This window comes from Protopterus annectens, chromosome 12.part0 (genome assembly GCF_019279795.1).
Source record: "Protopterus annectens isolate FY-2018-M chromosome 12.part0, PAN1.0, whole genome shotgun sequence".
In the NCBI taxonomy this organism is placed as follows: domain Eukaryota; kingdom Metazoa; phylum Chordata; order Ceratodontiformes; family Protopteridae; genus Protopterus; species Protopterus annectens.
Genome location: NC_056746.1, coordinates 501,451,673 through 501,472,606, shown reverse-complemented (window position 1 = coordinate 501,472,606; position 20,934 = coordinate 501,451,673). Strand labels below are relative to the sequence as shown.

The 20,934-nt window shown below is 40.7% G+C and overlaps 1 protein-coding gene across 2 annotated transcripts in view; it reads left to right on the top strand.

Moving 5' to 3' along the window:
* Window positions 1-20,532, top strand: part of LOC122816668 (transmembrane protein 180-like) — a 588,132-nt gene extending 567,600 nt beyond the window's left edge. Inside the window, exon 7 of one of the 2 annotated variants that reach the window (XM_044089623.1) lies at window positions 19,735-20,532. In XM_044089623.1, the coding sequence (XP_043945558.1) occupies window positions 19,735-19,876 (142 nt within the window). In that variant the 3' untranslated portion in view covers window positions 19,877-20,532. The remainder of the gene's footprint in view (window positions 1-19,734) is intronic. The other variant, XM_044089624.1, reaches the window with a different exon arrangement.
* Window positions 20,533-20,934: the final 402 nt, after the last annotated feature.

Genomic DNA, 20,934 nt, shown 5'->3' with positions numbered 1-20,934 from the left:
TCAAAGGGATCTGATCAAGGAGTTGCCAGATACCCTCGCAGGAGCTGTTACTGAGGAAGTCCAAGAAAAAGTTGCTTCCCAGTTGGCTACCCTGGAGTCTGTGTCCAACTCGTCCATGAGGCTCATTGCACAAACAGCTGAAGGGACATCCAGAGCACCGGGTTCAGGGATGTAGCCATAAAGAGACATGTCTAGATGCGTCTGTGTGACTTTGTGGAGCCATTTAAGTCTTCATTCATCAATGCATCCTTTGATGGATCGTCCCTGTTTGGCCCAAAGGTTAGGGAGACTTTATCCAGGTGTGAGAAGGATGGTAAGACCCTTTCTGCTGTGGGCATACATTTTTCCACTACCCAAAGATCCTTTTCTAGGAATCAGAGGAGCAGTAGAATGATGTGGTTCAAAAAATCCCAAGGACCTTTCCAGGATACACATGGAGCCAGTTCTCCCAGAAACAGAGGGTGGGACTACAGTGGAAGAAGCCATCCACATAGCAGAGGTGGCCCACAAAACCAGGGCTTCAGGGATTCTCTCCCAAGTAAGCCGTATCAATGTTCCTGAAAGGAGGCCTGATTGTCTTCCACTGTAGGCAGTTGAGAGACGTTTATCCCTACACCAAAACGCCTGACTACAATTAACAGATTCTTGGGTGCAGAAGATTATTTCCAGAGGTTATACAGTACCCTTTTCTCTTCATCCTCCTGTATGCAAAAAAATCCCTGATGTTCCACACAGTCAGAGGGAGACAGCAGTTCTAGAAATTTAAAAACTTCTAGAGAAAAGTCCTAGATGTTCCACCAGACCAAAAAGAGTCTAACTTACTCAAGATTTTTTTTAGTGCCAAAAGAAGACAGGAGACTGAAGACTAATTTTGAATCTCAGCATATTGAACAAATCTGTTTGGCAAACAAAATTCTGGATGGTCACAGTACAGTCCATTCCTCTGTTCTTGGAAAAGTATGACTGGATGTCCTATAGATCTTCAGGATGTGTATTATCACATAGAAATGGACAAGTGCTCCAGAAGGTTCCTCCACTTCCAGCTGGGAGCCAGTCATTACCAGTACAGGGTTCTGCCCTTTGGTCTCACCACAGCCTGCAAGGGTGTTCACCAAATGTATGTCAGTAGTAACAGCTCACCTAAGACTACAAGGATTCTGGGTGTTTCTGTACCTGGACGACTAGCTCATTACTGCTCCAACTAGGCATCTTCTGATACAAGCAAGGGATTATGTTCTCCAGACCTGTTTATATTTAGGAATAACTGTAAATTATGAGAAATCACAACTCACGCCAACTCAGAATTTAGAGTTCATAGGGGCAGTACTGTATATGATATTGATAGTTTCCCTTCTTCCCATTAGATTACAAAAAATCAGAACACAAGTTCAAAGAATTATCCACAGCAGGAAAGTACCTGCTCATCTAATTTTGCAAGCTTTGGGTTCCATGGCAGCACCGATAACTATAGTCCCCCTAGCAAGATTTCACAGAAAAATTCTACAATGGCTGCTTGCATCTCAATGGTCAATGCTGTACCAACCCATGTCGGAGCAGATTTTGATCACCAATCTTTGCAGAAAAGATCTAGCTTGGTGGATACATTCAAGAAAAATCCTCTTGGACTTGCTCCTTTGTCCTTGCACAACCCAAGGCCATAGTAACCACAGACGTCTCCCGGATAGGGTGAGGGAAGCATTTTCTGGACAAGACTGTCCAAGGCACTTGGCCCCCCTTAGCGGCCAAATTGCATATCAGTGTTCTGGAGCTAACAGTGGTGCTTTTAGCATTGCAAGACTTTCAAACTGCTCTTCCTAAAGGAACAATTCTGATTCAGACAGACAGTATGTCAGTAGTTTGGTACATCAACAAACAAACAGAGGAACCAAATCTTACCTCCTTTGTCAAGAAGCACTCAGAGTGTGGCAGTGGCCAATCTCTTCAAACTGCTTTCTGACAGCAACACATATTCTGGGGAGTTCCTGTGTGATAGCAGACAAACTGAGCAGATGTATTTTCCTGCCTCATGAGTGGTCGCTATCCAAAAGTGATGGAAATGATTTTCCATCAGTGAGGCCAAGCATTGCAGCAGCCTTTTTGCTTCGCCCTTAAACGAGTGCAGCATCTACTTTGCCCTGATCCCCCTCTCTAGGAAAGTTACCAAGAGACTCTTTTCTCTACACTTGGCCCTCCGGACTTCTATATGCCTTTTCACAGATACCTCTAATTCCAAACTTTTTACAGAAAGCACTCGGGCTGAAGAGCAAAGAAATCCTCATTGCATCTTATTGGCCTCGACAGATATGGTTCCCCTTCCTTTGGCCTTATCTGATCCAACATCCTTGGATTCTGGACCTGGTTCCAGATCTTCTGTTCCATCCAGAGGGATTAGTTCATCCAAACATTCTGAATTTCAAGCTGACAGCTTGGTTCCTCCACTTCCAGTAATTGCCATGTGAGTGAACCTTTCTTCCCCAGTACGTCAGATTCTCTTAGCTTCTCATAAGCCTTTCACACGTAAGCTGTACAATAGTAAATGGAAGTGATTTACCTTTTGGGCTCGTGAAGGGGATATTGATCCATTTTCTGCATCTATTGACAACATTGTAGATTTCTTATCTTCTCTTTTCAATGCAGGAGCTTTCTCGGTCTACCACTAAAATTCAACTAGAAGCCATTTCCAATTTCCATAATGGTTCTGAAGGATGTTCGTTGGCTTCTCATAAGCTTTGTAAGTCATTCTTAAAAGGGACACTGTTGTTAAAACCTCCTTATAAAGATCCTTCTCCACCTTGGGATCTAAATCTAGTGTTACTAACCATTGTACGTTCCCACTTTGAACCATCTGCAGAGTGGGATCTGAAATATTTATCATGGAAAATTATATTTTTGATGACAACTTCTGCCAGAAGGATTTCAGAAATACAAGCTTTATGATGTAAACCACCTTACCTGATTTTTCACATAGACAGAGTTTCTTTAAGGACAAATCCCTCTTCTGCCTAAGGTAGCATCAAAGACTAATGTCAATGAGATTGTTAATTTACCAGTGTTTTTCCCAAATTTTCAAATAAAGGTGAATACTGGTTACATTTGTTAGATGTTTACAGACAATTATGTTTTGATCTGCACAGAACAAAAGACATAAGAAAGTCTGACCAACGGTGTGTCTTCTTGAAAGGTCTGGTGAACCAGTCAGCAAGGTGACCTTAGATGGCTCAAGGATTGTATTTCCTTTATCTATACCAAAAAGAAGATTGTCTTGCCTAGGGCAACAAAGGCACACTCTACAAGATCTCTAGCCACTTCGGCAGTTTTTCAATCTAGAGTTTCAGTGGATGATGTATGTGCAGCAGCAACTTGGGCTTCTCCCATATCTTTATTACTCATTACAAATTAGATTTGGTTTTCAGGGGAAGAGCATCTTTTGGTTCAGTGGTGCTCAGGAATATCCTTCCATGAACCCTCCCAAGATCTAAGGTAGCTAGGGACTCTGTTCCATATGCCAAGGATAACTTGAAAATTGGTATCATCAGATAAAGACGTTATGTACTTACCATAATGTTCCATCTGTGTTGTCCATTTTCATTTATCCTTGAGTCCTCTCCCTCCATCCCCCAGCCTTTTAATATCCTTTGCTGGAATGGATAATGGACATATAAATATAGTATACTCGTTATGGCAGAGCAGATATGGCTTCCATAAAGGCTTTCTTGTTTATGATTTTATATCTTTAGTCTCCGAACTCGATCTGAGGTAACTAGGAGAGCAGGATTGTGGGTAAGGGTGAAGCTTGAGAGCTTTTTGGCCTGTGAGAGCTGTAGTTATGGCCAAGTCAATTCCAGTGTTGGACCCGATCCCATATGTCAAGGATAAATGAAAATGGACAATACCAATGGAACATTATGATAAGTACATAACTTCTTTTTTCAGCATTTTCAATCTCTCCTGATAACTGGTATCTCTCATTTTCTAATTTATTTCTTTGTCATTTAGAATATATATTTATATATATATATATATATATATATATATATATATATATATATATATATATATAAAACCTACCCCCATACTCTATTATAGGTCCTATCATTATGGCTTTGTATATTATCAGTACCTTCTCATCCCTAATGGACAACACCTTAAATATAGTGTGCATAGTAGCATAGCATGCTTTCATGACCCTATTTATATAGCCAGAAAACTAAAATCTGCTCTCAATCAAAATTTCAAGGTTCTGATATTGTTTACAAACTCCCAAAATCTTCCCATATATTCCATATGGATCTCTAATATTTGATCTACCAAAACGGTTTTAGCAAACTTAAATTAAACTCCATTACTCTGATCCCATTCACGTAATTTAGCTGAATAACTTTAATAAGTTTACAGATAAGAGTTTCTGTGCACAGTCTGGTCTCAGCTAAGAGTTATAGCATGTAAAATGTTCCTCAGATTGTGCATCCTCACCCTCTGCACAAGACAGGCGAGCAAGCATTGCATCGTCACCCCTCTCCATCACCTTATTTGCTCCTCCCCTGCCTTTCCTGCAAAACAAATCCAGGATGTCTCGGAGGCAGTCAGGGTTTAATCCCTTTATGCCACAGAGTTGGCTATGTCATAAACTTACTTCAGAATTCTTATTCCATAGTAAAACACAGTGAAAATATTATATGCCTGTACAGATTTTCCTTTGTAACATGGTGTTTTTTTTTATCCAGAATGGTGCTTAATTGATGAAAAATTGAACTATTGTTATAAAAGGAAGATTTGACTTCCTATACTCTCCTCGAACAGACACGTGTACTGTGTGAATCATGAGGAAGGAGACATGCAGACTAACATGCACTTTTGATCTTGGATTTATTTAAATCCAAGCTGCTGTTTGTTTTATCCTAACTGCTCACTTGATGTGATAGTTTGTGCGTGGTACTTACTGTGACCTAAAGGAGTACTGCAAATACCCATGGATGTGACGAGGGATTGGGCTGTATGCTGATAAAGAAGGCTTAATTATGACAGAGCTGGAATGCACTACAATAACAAAATGACACAAGTAAAAGTGAAAATGTCCATTTTTCATATGGTGGAAGTCCAATCATTCCATAGAACTCCTCCACTTTTTACTGATATTAAATACCAAGGTTATGCACCCTAAGAAAACACAAACATAAATAAATAAATAAAACTGGGAAAGAACGTTTTGGCTCATGCTTCATGTTTTATAGCACATAGGTGTTCTTCTCCCCCCACCCACCCATTTGATCCTGTGAAGAGATACAAACTGCATCCTTCAAATGCAGTCTGAAAATATTATTAAATGTTGCCCTTTAAAGTTTTTTTATGTATGTATGTATGTATTTATTTATTTTACATTTTGCGACCATAAAGTCCCACTGATACATATACCTTTTATAGAAGATAGAAAGGAAGATACCCAGGGTACTAAACCAGAAATAACAGAAAAAAAGACATAATTTTGGCAGTATACTTGAATGTATATGTGATTTTCAAAAAAATTAGTAACAAACTATACATAATATGCTATGTATTATTAAACTGAATGAACTTAATGTGATAAAAGGGTTAGCTATGTCAGAAACACCCACTTTTATTCATAATCACTGCACTTTTTTTTACTTTAAATGCTTATAGTATACAAAATGTACTATATTCTGTCAAAAAACTATTTATTTATTGACATTTGTTTACCATAAAAGTCCAGGGCACAGGTGCCCTTTTTCAGCTGAAGCCCGGGAGAAGAGCTCTAAGATATATTTAATGCAATCAATATTTACAATAACAAATTTTATAGTGCAGTTTCAGTGAATACATAGCATAACAGTATAATAACATTTGTACTGATATTTACAAACATTCAATTTGCAAGCCTTGTTCTGAGACTGTACAGATGGAAGAGTGGCATATAAGCTAAGTAGGAGCAATTTAAGAAACACAATAGAGTGAGGTATTAGAAGAGATAAGGAAGTTTGAGTATTAACAGAGAAGAAGTGATGGAACTGTAATTTGGTTCTGCTAATTAGAAATAAATGCAGTAGTTTAAGGTACAATAAAGTGAGGTATTGGAAGAGAATAAGCAGGTTAAGTGATTTAGTGCTTTAAAGGGGGTATAAGAAAGGTGATGAAGGGTGTTAGAGGGCTATGTCCCAGATGAGGAACAAGGACAAAGTCAGGAGGCAGAGAGGGAAGTCTTTTAGTAATGGTTTGAAAAGATGAAGGTATGTGATAGACCTGACTGATGCAGGAAATGTATTCCAAGTTCTAACACCAGTGGAATAGAGATTAACCGTAGCACCCCTTTGTGGTTTGCAGATGGTGAGCAGTTTATTATTTGACCAAAGTGATGATTTAGAAGATAGAATTGGAGTAGGGCTCTAATTGTTGGGCAGGCAGAAGGGCTATTGATGATTTAAAATAGACGGTGAGTAGGCTCGAGCCAGGTAAGTGTTTCTTAGTGCTAAACAGTAGTGGGTCCAGTAAGGATTGTTGTAAACAAATCTGGCAACTATGTATAGCGCTGTTAAGGTTTAGAACTAAGTGAAGTTTGTAGGTTGGTCATGATAATGATACAGAGGAGAGGGCAAGAAGTAAATAGTAGCTAGAGTTACCATGGCAGAGTCTGTAAGGAATTTCTTTACTCTTTGTAGGTTGCCTATTTTTTGATAGGTTTGCTTGATGCTGTTGTGAATGTTTAAATCATATTTAAGATTGTCGTCAATTGTCATGCCAAGTAGGTTTGCATATGGGTAACTTCAGTCATGGTATTATTTGTAGAAGAAATTTCAAAGTTTTTTTTTTCATGGAAATGAGATTTTGGAAAAAAGACAGATAATTTAGTTTTTTGGTATTTAGTAGCTGGTGCTTATCCTGTAATCAACTTTCAGTGCAGTTAAAGGCTTCTTGAATAATTCTCTGAAGATGTACTAGGTTGTCAGAAATGCATATTGGGATAGAATCATCAGTGTATTGCATGAGGGAAACTTACTGAGAGGATATCTGTAAAATGTTAGTGAATATATTAAAAAGTAGAGGGCCAAGAATGGAGCCCTGTGGCAAATCAGTGTTGACAGGAAGAAAGGGAGAAGAAGTAGAGAGCCTTTTAACAGGCTAGTTTCTATTGTTAAGTAGTTCTTAAACCATAGTAGTGTGGTTGTGATAGCCTAAGGGAAGACAGTTGGTAGAGGAGTTTTTGGTGAGAGACTAGATCAAAAGCTTTAGAGAGATCAAGGAGTACAGACGAACAAGTTTGCCTGTGTCTCTGGCTTTATTACACATATCTGTGAAAATTAATAAGGCTGTGGTAGTGTTATAGACATGGCTAAAACCATGCTGTGTGGGGGTCAGGAGCTTCTCCTGAAGAATATGTTGAAGAAGTTCCTTCTGAATGCACTTCTCCAGATTTTTTGACAAAGGGGGTAATATAGCGATAGGTCTGAAATTGGTTATATCAGATAAAGTTCCTCCTTTATGAATGGGGATGCTGAAGATTTTTTTTTTCATAGAGATGGAATGTATGTTTACTTGGTAGAACTGTTAATTAGAAGCGACAGGATAGACAGCTACAAGCATAGGCTTAACTGACAGCCAACTTGAGGTATTCTGCTGGGAGATTATCTATTGAAAGGGAACTGTGTTTCAGTTTAAGAAGTAGCAATTTGATGTAAGAGGTTGGGATGGATTTTAGGGACAAATAGGGGATGATTTCTGTCTGAGGAGAGGGCATATTAGGATTGTTGGGGGAAAATCTTTAGTAAGAGCTATAATGCTTCCTATAAAAATGTGTGTTAAATTCCACAACTATTTCGAAGGGAGTGTTATTTGGGGCAGGATTAGGAGTGGTGGATGTTCCAAGGTGGAATATATTATTAATATAAGGCCAAATTTTTTAGGGTTGGAAGACTGATTTATTTAGGGATTACTGAAGTAGATTTTCTTGTCTGTGATAATCTGTCTTTTAGTATGGTTGCATAGTTCTTTACAGTGCTGTACGCTTTGGGGACATCTATATTTTAACCATTCTTTAGAAGCCCTAGCTCTTTCATACATTAAGTGGATAAACAGGGAGTATGGTTATTCTTTATTCTTTTTGTTCTAGTCAGAGCCAGTCTGTTGAAGATTTTCAGAAGTGAGTTAAATTTGTGTACAGCTTCATCAAATGGAATATTTTTTCAGGATAAACCAGTTAATGGGGCTTAGAATTCTGTTAAATGTATTAGGGTTAAAATTAGTGAGGTTACACGAAGTTCTAGGTAACTGTTGTTTGAAATGATGAGTACCAAGTCTGTCTGCACATACACAGAGGTGATCATTGAGGGAATCGGGGAGGGTGCTACTGGAGACATACTCAGTGGAATCAGACAACAATATCCAGTTGAGAATTGAGCCACTGCTTTTGGGATAGTTATAACGCGTGGAGGAGAAAATGAGGTAAGTCAGTCGAAACAAGTTTAGGATAGTTGTTGGATGTTTTGTGGAGGTAATCTGCCAATCAAAATTAATGTCACCTAGGATTATTTTTCATTAGAAATTATATGTGAGATCCAGTTTGGTTATTTAGTTTAAGATGGGAGATGAGGAGTTCAGTGTTATGGAATTTGGGAATAGGTTTATTGTAGGGTAGGATTTCAAGATAGTCAGAGTGTAGTACAGCTACTCCACCACCTTTTTTTTTTTCTTTCTATCAGCCCCAAAGTCTGGGCTGCCTGGGACAGACTTTGAAACTCTCAGAGTCTCAGCTGTTAATAGCTTGGCTGTGATGTCAGCATCGGACCTGAGATGGTTCAGAGCTGAAAGGGGTGTTTTGGCCCCTTGGGGATCCTCCTCAATTCCGATTTTGAGCGCGACATTAGAGGCTGGCAAAAGAGCTCTCACTTTGAGAGAAGTGGTTCCTTCTTCACATTTGGAGCCAACCCAACCTCTCAACCTCTTTCTTTTTCTGTGTCAATCTCGGTTCCTTCTCATTGACAGGGGCAGTCAGCACGAAAACGTCATGAGGAATTGCTCGCCCTGAGTTCCCAGTCTGATTTGGATCTATTGTTTGAAGCAGATCCGTAAGAAACAGACTTGCAAGTAGAGACACTTAGATTTATCACCTAAATCTATCATGGACGACACAGATTTGGATGAAGGAGAGGGTTCCTGAGATCCCTCTTTGGAGACTTCACATTTGGCAAAATTCTGGAATTGATGCAACAAAAAGGGGGCTGGTTGAGTGACACAACTTCTTGGAAGAATCCATGTGCTTGGAAGCATTTGGCTATGGCTCTTTTACTGCTTGGGTGGTGTCTTCTCCTGATGTCCTTATTGACTTGTAGGCTCAGAGAGCCTGGAAGGATCCTGACACAGTGGAGTCTATTCCAAAAAAGGCAGACAAAATCTTAGCAGCCCCTAAAGATAGGTCACACTGGAGTAAAGGTCCCCTAGCAGATGCCATGGTAGTAGTGGCGGCCACTAAGAATGAACTCTTGGAAGAGAGTTAATCTGTCCATCCCTCTAATAGAGAATGAAGGGCATTGGATAGATTTGGAAAACTGACTTATGTTTAGTGAATTTTTCACTCCGTGCTGAACTATTTGGCTCATATCACACAGTTTCAGAGAGAATTGATGAAAGAACTTACTGATTCCTTCTTAGGTAACTTGCCATTGGATAGCCAAAAGAAAGAGAGTCCCAGCTGTCTACCTTTATATCTGTCTCCTATATGTACATGTGACACTTCTCAAATACAGCTGATGGAACATCTAGAGCAGCAACTAATAGGCATAGGTATTTATCACCAAGCCTCGATACAGTTGTGTGATTTTGAGGAGGGCTTTAAGATGTCCTTCATTAATGCCCCCTTTGATGGTTCCACTCTTTTTGGACCCAAGATCAAGGACGCATTAACTAGAAGCAAACAAGATGGTAAGACCCTATCTGCCATGGGAATCTGCTTCTTTTCTTCAAAGAACTTTTTCTGGGAATCAGAAGGGGAAGAAAGATATGGTTCAGAAAATTCTCAGGGTTTTAACCATAACACTTCTTCAGACAAACCCTCCTGAAGCAGAGGTGGGGAGTAACTTTAATGGAAGTCATCCTAGAAGCAGAGGCAGTTTGCAAAACTAGGGATATCATGAACCCTTTTCAGAGAAATCCTTTCAGCACTCTTGAACATTTGTTTGACTGCCTCTCGATGGAGGCATGCGGGAGTGCATAAACCTGTACCCTCATACCTGGCAGGCCATCTGATTCTTAGGTGCTGTGGATAATCACCAGAGGATACACCATCCCTTTCTTTACCCTTCCCAAACAAGAAAAATGATTCCCCAAGTGCCACTGCATCATTTGGAATCCACTGCAGCAGAATCCCAAAAACTGCTTGAAAAAAGAGCAATCCAACAGGTCCCACCAGAAGAATGACAAGGATCCGGTGTCTACTTCAGATTATTTTTAAATCCAAAAAAGACAGGGGGAACTAAGGCCCATACTGGACCTCAATCAACTGAACCAGTTTGCGCAACAGACAAAATTCGAGATGGTCATTTTTCAGTCCATTCTACCTCTTCTCAGGAAGGATGAGTGGATATGGTCAATAGATCTCCAGAATGCTTATTATCATCATGTAAAGATAAACAAGCATTCAAGGAGATTCACAATCAGTCACAATCAGTTCAGGGCTTTGTCCATTGGCTTTACCACAGCCTCCAGGTGTTCACCGAATGTATGGCAGTAGTGACAGCCTATCTCAGGTTGCAAGGTTTCTAGGTCTTCCCGTACTTGGAAGATTGGCTCCTAACTGCTCCCACTAAGGATCTACTTATTCAAAGGAGGGGGCACTTTATTCCAGTTACTGCACAATCTAGTGATCACTGCATTCCTCTCCAAGAGTCAGCTGACTCCCAAACAGTTTATAGAGTTCATGTCATGCTACCTGGATACCGTGAATCAGAATATTTTTCAACCACATCTCAGAATCCTGAGTCTTCAAAAGGTAACCAACCAAGTCCTAGCCCTCCCTTCACCACCAGCAAGGCTGATTCTAAAACTTCTAGGTCTCATGGCTTCTACAATCAGCTTAATAGCATTCTCCCATTTCTACATTAGGGTTCTCCAGTGGATGTCATCAGACTAGTGGGTGCAGTTACATCACCCTTTGAGTACTCAAATCAAACTTACTTCAGTATGCAAGTCACATGTCAGCTGGTGGATATCTTCCCCTCTCCTTTATGAAGGTTGCTCCTTCTGTCCTTCATCTCCATTAGTGCTAATTACCATTGGCACTTCCCTTTTAGGGTTGGGGGGCATTACAAAGGGAAGACTGTTCAAGGTACCTGGACACTGTCAGAAGCCAACTTACACATCAGTGTTATAGAGATAAGTGCAGTCCTTTTAGCATAGCAGAAATTTCAAAACTCTCTTCCAGAAGGTGTGATTACAGTTCAGCCAGACATCATGTCAATAGTCTGGTACAGAAACAAACAAGTGGGAACAAGATCTTATTCCCTATGTCAGGAAATAATGAGAGTGTGGCAATGGGAGATGTCTTCATGCCAATTTCAAATAACAACGCACATCCCAGGGACATCCAGTGTGCCAGCAGATAGGCTAAGCAGGAACATTCTTCAGCCTCGTGAGTGGTTCCTCACTCAATCAGTGGCAAACAAAATTTTCTGCTGCTGGGGCCAACCTTGCTGTGACTGTTTGCTTCCCACCTAAACAAGTGCAGCAGTTACTTTGACTTCATCCTGTCACAGGGACAGTCATTGAGGGAGTCTCTACTCTACAGCTGGCCCCAGGGGTTTCTTATGCCTTCCTCCCATTCCCCTTAATCAAAATATTAATTCAGAAAGCCAGGAGGTACAAGGTAAAAGTGATCCTCATTGCCCCTTATTGGCCTCGATAGATTTGGTTCCCATTTACATGGTTACAAAGACATGCATCTGGAGCGTTTCTCCTTGGGCTTCTGCTGAAAATTGGCTTGTTCCAAGTCAGACCTCCCCAGTTAACAAATGTTAAATAAATAACCAGACACCAGGCAGGGTAAGGTTATAAGCGCTTTTGTTCCCTTTATTCACACTCAATACAAACGGAACTTCATCAGATACAAAACCTTACACACTTCCCCCCTTTTTTTATATATAATTCAATTGATTAATCATAATCAATTAACTTAAATGAATTAATTAGTTAAGTGTGCTCTCAAGTTAAAAACACATTATGTTCTTTTTTAAAAATATATAGCTGTGTATAATACATGAATAATTCTCCTATAAAAACACATATATATAATAAACATTTCATCTGTTAAGAAAATATATTTATAAATAATACATATATTAGATACTAACTTAATTGCTTCTGTGTTCAACCACTTAAACCATTTTTATCTAATCTTGTCTGCCTTTAAATGAAGCAAGCTCCTTAGAAAAATCTTATCATTGATACCAGGAAAAACTGTGGCATTCAACAAAACCTGCCAGTGTGTTTGCCTGTATTCTAAAAAAAACAGGGCCAATTACCCCCCTCTCCTGTCTACCTACCTTTTCTAATACACAGAAGAGGAATTTTTTAAAATCCTTACAGTTTATGGTGTGTCTAAATAAGGCATTTGTTTTGTCTTGTCTCTTAATTGCACAAATGTGTTGGTAAATTCGCTTTTTTAACTTGTTTTCCGTTTTTCCTATATAATATGCACAGCATGACTGGCACAAGGCCAGGTAGACAACTCCTTTAGTATTATAATTATAATTCCCTGTCACTGGAATTATTCTATTGTGACCCTCTGTCACTATATTCCTGCATTAATAGTTGTACCTATATTCCCTGCAGCCATTGCATTTCCTCGTATTACCTAATGGAATCCTGTCTTTGTCTTTCTTCCTTTCAAATAAGTTCTTAATGTTGGGTCCTCTTCTGAAAACTATTTTTGGTTTATTACTCAGTTTTTCAGTTAATCCATATGCCCCAAAAACACACAACTGCAATGCAAAAGGAGTTGTTTACGTGGCCTTGTGCCAGTCATAGGTTCATAGGTTCGTACTAGGCTATCTGCCCTAGGGCATTTATAAGCCTAGCCAGAGTGTATGTGGCTTACACCACCCCTTAGGATGAGAATACTACGCCCTTTTAGGGTTTAGTTTACTATGCCTCTGTCTAGTAGTGACAAAGAGATGACCCCCGGGGTAAACCTACGATCTCCCATCCACTCGTCGAGATTTCTCTTGAATAGAGTCAGTGAGGGGCTCTGCCTAACATGGACTGGGATTCTGTTCCAGAGTGTAGGGAGCCTCTGGGTTATGAATCTGTCCCTCCAGCACGTTCTATTTATTTCTGTGTTGAGGTTTAAGTCACTTGTTCTCGTGGCTCTGATGGATTTGGATTTTCTGAGGTGGAGCATGTCCATTAATTCAGGATTGGACATGGCCTTGTACGTCAGGCACAGATCACCTCTGAGTAGGCAGTATGCGACTGAATAGAGCTGGAGTTTTTCAGTCGGGCAGCATATGACATATGTTTAAGACCCTTTATCCTCTTGGTGAGGAACTTTTGGGGTCTTTCCAACTGCTGCAGGTGTCGGGTGAGATACATCCCAAATGGGGCATTGTACTCAATCATTGGCCTGATAAGAGAAGAGTACAGGGGCACAATGACCTCTCTTGATCTAGATGTGAAACCCTTCATGATAAGGTGGGCAATATAGAAGGTCTTCCTAACCACTTTGGCAATGTGAGTGTCAAATGAGAGGTTACTGTCAACCTGGGTCCCTAGGTCCCTGATTACCTCTTCCGTACTTAATGGATTACCGCCTATGTGGTAATTTGTCGGTACCTTGTTTTTCCCAAAGGGTATGACTATGCATATTTTGGCGTTTAGCTTAAGGCCATGGCTCTGGCACCAATTATCCGTTTCTATGAGGCCTCTCTGAAGGATGTTTGTGTCCGCTAGAGTATCAATTATGGCGCCCAGTTTCCAGTCATCTGCGAACTTTGTCAGCCACAATCCTCCTATGTTTGCCTGTACCTCGGAAAAATAAATGCCGAACAAGAGGGGTCCCAGGACTGAGCCCTGTGGGACACCGCTTGTGACTGGCTTAGAGTCTGACATAGCTCCAGCAACTCTGACCCTGTGGGTTCTGTCCTTGAGCCAGTTTGCAACCCATCTTGTGACATATGGGTTTACATTTAAGCTGGTGAGTTTGTCTATGATGCCCGAGTGGGGTATTGTGTCAAAGGCTTTTGCAAGGTCAAGGTAGGCTGTGTGAACTGCCTTACCCTCATCAATGGCCTTAGTGACTGTTTCAAAAAAGTCGACCAAGTTCAGAAGGCAGGATCTGCCCTTGACAAAGCCAAATTGGGTAGGATCCAATGTCTGTAGGTCCCAATGTCTTTGTTTATGAGTTCCATAATGATCCTCTCCATAGCTTTGCAGACCAGGCTCGTCAGGCTTATGGGGCGGTAATTTCCAGGGTCCGTAGAAGCACCGCCTTTGTGAAGTGGGACCACTGTTGCCGTACGCCACTCTTTGGGTACGTATCCTTTGGTAAGGCTAAGATTAAACAGCAGCCTTATGTGTGGGTTTAGTTCCTCTTGGAGTTCATGTAGCACACAGCCCGGGACACCATCTGGTCCCATTGATGCTGTGTTTTTAGCTTTAGAGAGGGCGGCTCTCACCTGGGCATCTGAGATGTTAGGGAGGCTACACTCTGCTGGGATAGTTATTTCTCCTTTTGGGGGGGGGAGGAGAAATTTGCACTGAACCTGTCTGCCAGAATGTTGGCAATGTCAGTGGGTTCAGTGTATTTTGTGTCATTTTGGACTAACTCTGAGCATATCTGGGAGTTTCCACCCAGGTTTCTAACACAGCTAAAGAAGGCCTTGTGATTGTCTTTTGTGTCATTTGCGATTTTTCTCTCAAAGTTGGCCTTGGATGATTTTATGAGTGATCGTAGTTTTTGCTAGTACTGATCAGAGATGCCTTTCCTTTTAGGGATTTTGCTCTGTCATGTAGTAGCTTCCTCCTTCTGTTGTAAAGTTTGTTTATGGCTGGGGTCCACCAGACCGGTCGCCTGCCTTTGGGGGAATGGGTCTTGGTTTTATTTGGGATTGCATGATCCATGCATTCTTGAAGGTGCCCATAGAAGGCATTTACAAGGGATTCAGCAGTGTGGGTTGTGGTTTCCACTGGCCCAGGGGCCTTGAAAGATACCACTTCAGTCTTAAGAAGTGTGAAGTTTGCTTTTGAGAAGTTCTTCACTGTGGTCTTTTGTGCAGGGGTGGGCGGGATGTGGATTTCCAGTGAGATTAATTTATGGTCTGATCTTACCAAAGAGGGATGTACTTCGTGTGGAGCATTTTGTCCCCATGTTTGTGATGATCAGGTCTAGTATATTGTCTCCTCTTGTGGGAATGGTGACTAGTTGTTCCATTGCATTTGAGTTTATGAATTCTAAGAACCTTTGGGCTAGAGTGTTGGGGCTTGAGTAATGTTCCCAGTCTATGTTTGGGTAGTTGAAGTCTCCCAAAATGATGGTATTTGGAGAGACATTCATACTCTCCAGTGTCTTCAGGAAGGCTGTGTGGGGTTCCTGAGTTTGAGAGGGTGGTCTGTAGCATGCTACAAACTGTAAGGCAGTTTTGCCTATGGTTAGTTGCTCCTGGATAGTCTCCGATGCTTCGTGCGTTGCCACTAACCTGGAGGTGTGGGTATCTTTGATGAAAATGGATACTCCCCCTCCTTTTGTGGTTCTGTCCAAGTTTTGGGGCCGGAAAGCATGATATGAGGTAAAACCTGATAGTGCTGGGGTGCTCTCAGGAGCCTTGAACCAGGTTTCAGTCACTGCACAGACATCGATGTTATCCATACTGAGAAGGGCTTCGAGGGCGTGCATCTTGAGGTTTAGACTTCTGGCATTGAGCAGCATTACCCTTAGTTTTTTTCCACTTGTGTTATTTAGGGAGGTAGGTTTGTCATTTGAGCCTTGCCTAAAAAAGGCACTATGGGGGTGGCAAGAGCCTTGGCCAATATCCGGAAGCCCAGGGGTGACAGGTGCAAACCATCCCTTGCGAAGCAGCGTGGCTTGTCAAGCATGTCATCCCAAGCAGACAGACACTGGATCCCCTTAGAATGACACCAGTAATTAAGCCAATTGTTAAAACTGATCATTTTGTCTTTGTACTGTGGCATCATTCTTGGTGAGGGTAAGATGCTGCTCAGGGTCAGGATCATACCGGCCTGGGCTACATAATCAGAGAGCTCCTCTATGTCTCTTTTCATATAGTCCAGGGAGGTATGTCTCAGGTCGTTTACACCTGCATGTACAATGACTGAGTCATATTTGTACTTGCTGTGGAGTGACCTGAGTGCTTGTGTTATGTGGCGGATTCTAGCTCCCGACAGGCAGCTTACTGTGACCCTCTCCTTGTTCAGTCTGGTGAGCGGGACGTCAGTGTGCCTGACTATGGAGTCACCTATTACAAGTGTGTCTGGCATGTTGTTTGGCCTTAAGGGCTGTGACTGTTTAGCACACTGACTTTGTCAACTATGTGTTGCATTTGCTATGTCTTGAGGTGGTGGTTGCTTGGGTGTCTGCTTTGGAGGCCTCTGTTGTTTTGGTAGATTTTAATCAGCCTCAGTATGTTTTTGTGTGTTTATGTGTTTTGTTTGCAGTTGTGATAGTTCTATGTGAGACTGGGTTTGTGGTGTGCGTGGTTACCTTCTCCTCCTGACTGGTCTTGCCAGTACTGAATTGAGAGAGCTCAGCCTCCAGTTTGGCTATATAGTTGCATCTCTCGCATATATTTGTATTTGTTGGGAGGAGGAGAGGGTTGTCTGTGTACATGAGGCAATTGTAACATTGCCTCAAGATTCCCAGATTCACCAGCTGAACAGGAGAGGACGCTAGCAACTGACCCTTCGACATGCTAGAAATAGTGAAAAAGATTGCTGTGTAACTGAGTCAGAAAGGACCTATAGGGAAATGGGTACTCAACAGAATTTAGGTGAATGAAGTACTTTTCGTTTGTTTAAGAGTGCTTTACCTGTATACAAAATGCTGTTCATATTTACCAACATATTTATGCAATTAAGATCTATAGCTGTATCTAATGTATGTATTGTTATTTATAAATGTATTTTCTTAACAGATGAAATGTTTATTATATATGTGTTTTTATAGTAGAATTATTCATGTATTATACACAGCTATATATTTTTAAAGAAAGAACATATTAATGTGGTTTTAACTTGAGAGCACACTTAAGTAATTAATTCATTTAAGTTAATTGATTGTGATTAATCAATTAAATTGTATATAAAAAAGGGAGGAAGTGTGTAAGGTTTTGTATCTGATGAAGTCCAGTTTGTATTGAGTGTGAATAAAGGGAATGAAAGCGATTATAACCTTACCCTGCCTGGTGTCTGGTTCTTTTCAAGGAGAAGGTATCCTGTGACATTTTTGTTGGATTATTTGCTTTTATGTGTTTTACTATTGTGATAAATGTTAAATAAATAAATAAATAAATTTCATGGGCCTCATCTGATACATCCTTCCTGGTTGCTGGCTCACAGACTAGACCTCCTGTCGCATCTTTGTAGGTATCCTCTCCCAAACCTAGACAGCCTCGGTCTTCCCACTTGGTTTCTCTAATTTTGACAATGGCCAGAGTTGCCAGGTTTACAGAAGTAGCAGCACGTTTTGACAGTTTCTTAAAAGGCTTGCACCAGAAAACTGTACAAAAATAAGTTGAGAAGGTTCTGTTTTTAGGTCTTAGACAAGAGATTAGATCCCTTTTCTGCTCCTCTGCCATCCATTTTGGACTTCCTTTCAGAATTGTTTTGTAAAGACTCCAGTTTCTCCACTATAAAAGTCACCTGGCAACAATTTCTAATTTTCATGTTGTCCATAACCAGACTTTTATAGCCTCATTGAGAGTTTCTAAGGATTTTCTTAGTGGTACTTTTCTTATTAGATATTCAATATGGGACCCTGTCCCTCCTTGGGATATCACAGTAATGTTACAAGCCCTTACAAAATTTCTTTTTGAGCCAGCCGTTTCAGTGGATGTTAAGTTTTTGACTTGGAAGGCCATCTTTTTGGTAGCAATTACCTCAGCAAATGGGATTTCAGAATTACAGGTCCTCTTTTGTAAACCACTGTACCTAGTCTTCCATAAAAACAGTTTTCCTGAAACCAGATCCTTCCTTTATTCCTAAGGTGACATACAAATCCAGTATCCATCAGTATATCCATCGGTTTATTAACCTGCCAGTTTTAGTTCCAAGGTAGTCTAGCAAAGGAAAATATACCCTGCAATTTGCTTGATGGTCACAGACAGCTCAGATTTTATCTTCATAGAAAAAAAAAGTATTAGAAAATCAGATCAGTTGCTTTTTCCAAAACTAAGCTAATTTATGGTGTATCTGAGGTCACTCTTTCAGTATGGTTGTGAAATTGTATTTTGTTTGTTTATGATAAACTGGGACTACATTTACCCAAATAACCTACAGCCCATTTAACTAGATCACTGGCAACCTGAACAAGTTTTCAAAGCAACTTACCAATTGGTGAAATTTGTACTGCTGCAACATGGTGTACAATTCATACCTTTGCGTCACATTATAAACTGGATATACAATCCAGATCTTGCTCATCTTTTGGCTCTTCTGTGGTCAGGATTATCCTTCCATGAGGTCACCCACAGAGAACAGTAGCTAGGGAAACTGCTGCATCAGTTGAATCAGATGAAAGTGGGCAACATCAGATACAAAAGTTATGTATTCACCATAATGATATATCTTTGTTGTCCTATTTTCATCTAGTTCAACATCCCTGCCTCCATTTCCCTTCCAAATTGTCACCTTTAGTACCTTGAAGAATGGGTGGTACCCTAGGAGTCTTGCATTTTCATCAGAAATTATTCCAGTAGGTATAGCAAACTGATAGTCCAATTGTGTAGAATATATTTTTGCCTTCTCTGTTCGTTTTGGGGCAGCAAACTTGAAGTGAGATATTCAGAGAGAAATAGAGAGGGTTTATGGGTGGGGGACGAGTCAGAGCTCTGGATCCACGTGTTTGAAGGTACTGAGACTGTATCTGAGTTGGATCAGAGTCCCATCAGTTGAACCGTGTGAAAATAGGACAACACAGATCTATTGTTATGGTGACCACATAATTTAATTTGATAATTATAGATTAGACTGAGATGCCCAGTAATGTTGTTGTTGTTGTGTCTTTCGGCTTATCCCGGTTAGGGGTTGCCACAGCGGAACTCCGATCAGCTAATGTTTGGTAGTGGATTTTTACACGCCGAGTTACCAGCCCCGACGCACAACCTTCAGCGAAGGCACGCCCATTCACACATGCCTCCACACAGAAGACGTTCTAGCTGAGAATCGAACGCGACAATGTCTTGCAGTGAGGCGGCAATGCTATCGCAGCACCATTACCACAGTGTGAGATGCCCAGTAATATTTATGCAAATTGTTATTACAAATGCTGTGGTCCGTAATTACTTCTTTTATTGCATGATTTTTAGAATAGTGTTTTACAGTAATGAGTTTAATGTTTTTTATATATCTGCAAGTTTATATATATATATATATATATATATATATATATATATATATATATATATATATATATATATTGCTTTTGTCTATTTATAATAACCTTAAACGATTTTAACGATTGTGTACAGCAGTGCAAGTAAACCATTGCTTTCTTTTTCCCCACAGTTCTTTGCTGGTGCTGCATGATGCTATGTTCTGGTTAGTGTGCCTGGCTCCAGTCTGCATTGCAAGTCTTCAGATTCTGGCATGGACACCTTTTTCTATTCGAGATAGCCACACCATTCATACAAAGTACATTGAAAATTAAGTGATGGTTGCGGAGTGTAACAGTAAAAGGAAGCAGTGTTCCGGGAAACTGCACTGTACCTCCAGCTTTGGGACTGAATTTATGGTGGCTACTGCAGTGTGGTCATTGCAGTTATGAATTCTTGGTTATGGGGTCAACTTTTCCTACATCTGATTAGCATTGGTTCATTATGACAAGTACAATGAAAAGCACTTTGGCTGGAGAGTACATGATGTTTTTAATGTATAACTGGGTGTTATTTTGGGGAGTAATAATTTTGTGTATTGCTTTTATTTTTAAATTGCAGATGAATCTATAGGGGGAATCAAACTTGAGGCATGACTGAGAATGTATTTCTGCATTGTTAGATGACCTTGCAGAGTGCAGTTTTAAATGACCACATGAAGACATTTTAAAAACATCAGGTAGTTCAGGACCACCATTGTAGTTAATGTGCATGAACAAGTGACCCATGTAATTATTTTGAAAAGATGTTTGAAAGGTGCCCCAAATAGTCATGGTAAAGAGGCCAGGAGTTAGTACCACATGTTGAAATATGTAGCATTGACAGTTTGGAAATGAGCTGATGGTATCTAAAGTTCCAGATGTTCATCGTGCATACAGCTGCAGTAATCACAGATGGGTTTTCAGCCGTCAGGCGGTCTCTCGGTCGGCCGAATTCCAAAGTCTTGGTCCGGCGTCGGTTGTCGTCGCTTACTCTTCTGACGTCAGGAAGGCCAGAGTATATAAGACACAGCCAACGCCATGTTCTTCAGTCTTTTTTGCCGCGCGGTGCCCGAAGCAGAAGCAGTTCGCAAGTGCCGGTCGGCCAGCTCCTGAATTACGAAAATATTTGGAACCGAAGTCTTCATTAAAGCTAAGTACCCCGTTGGGGAAACTTTTCTTGCCTCAGACCGATGTCAGAAAAAGTTAATAATTGTATTTCTTGTGGGAAGCAAATACCGCATAAGGATTTCCATTCCCTTTGCATACCTTGTTTGGGCCCAGACCACGACGTCTCGGGCTGTCGCTTTTGTGCTACCTTCAATAAACGCACTATCAAGCGTCGGGCGGAGTTC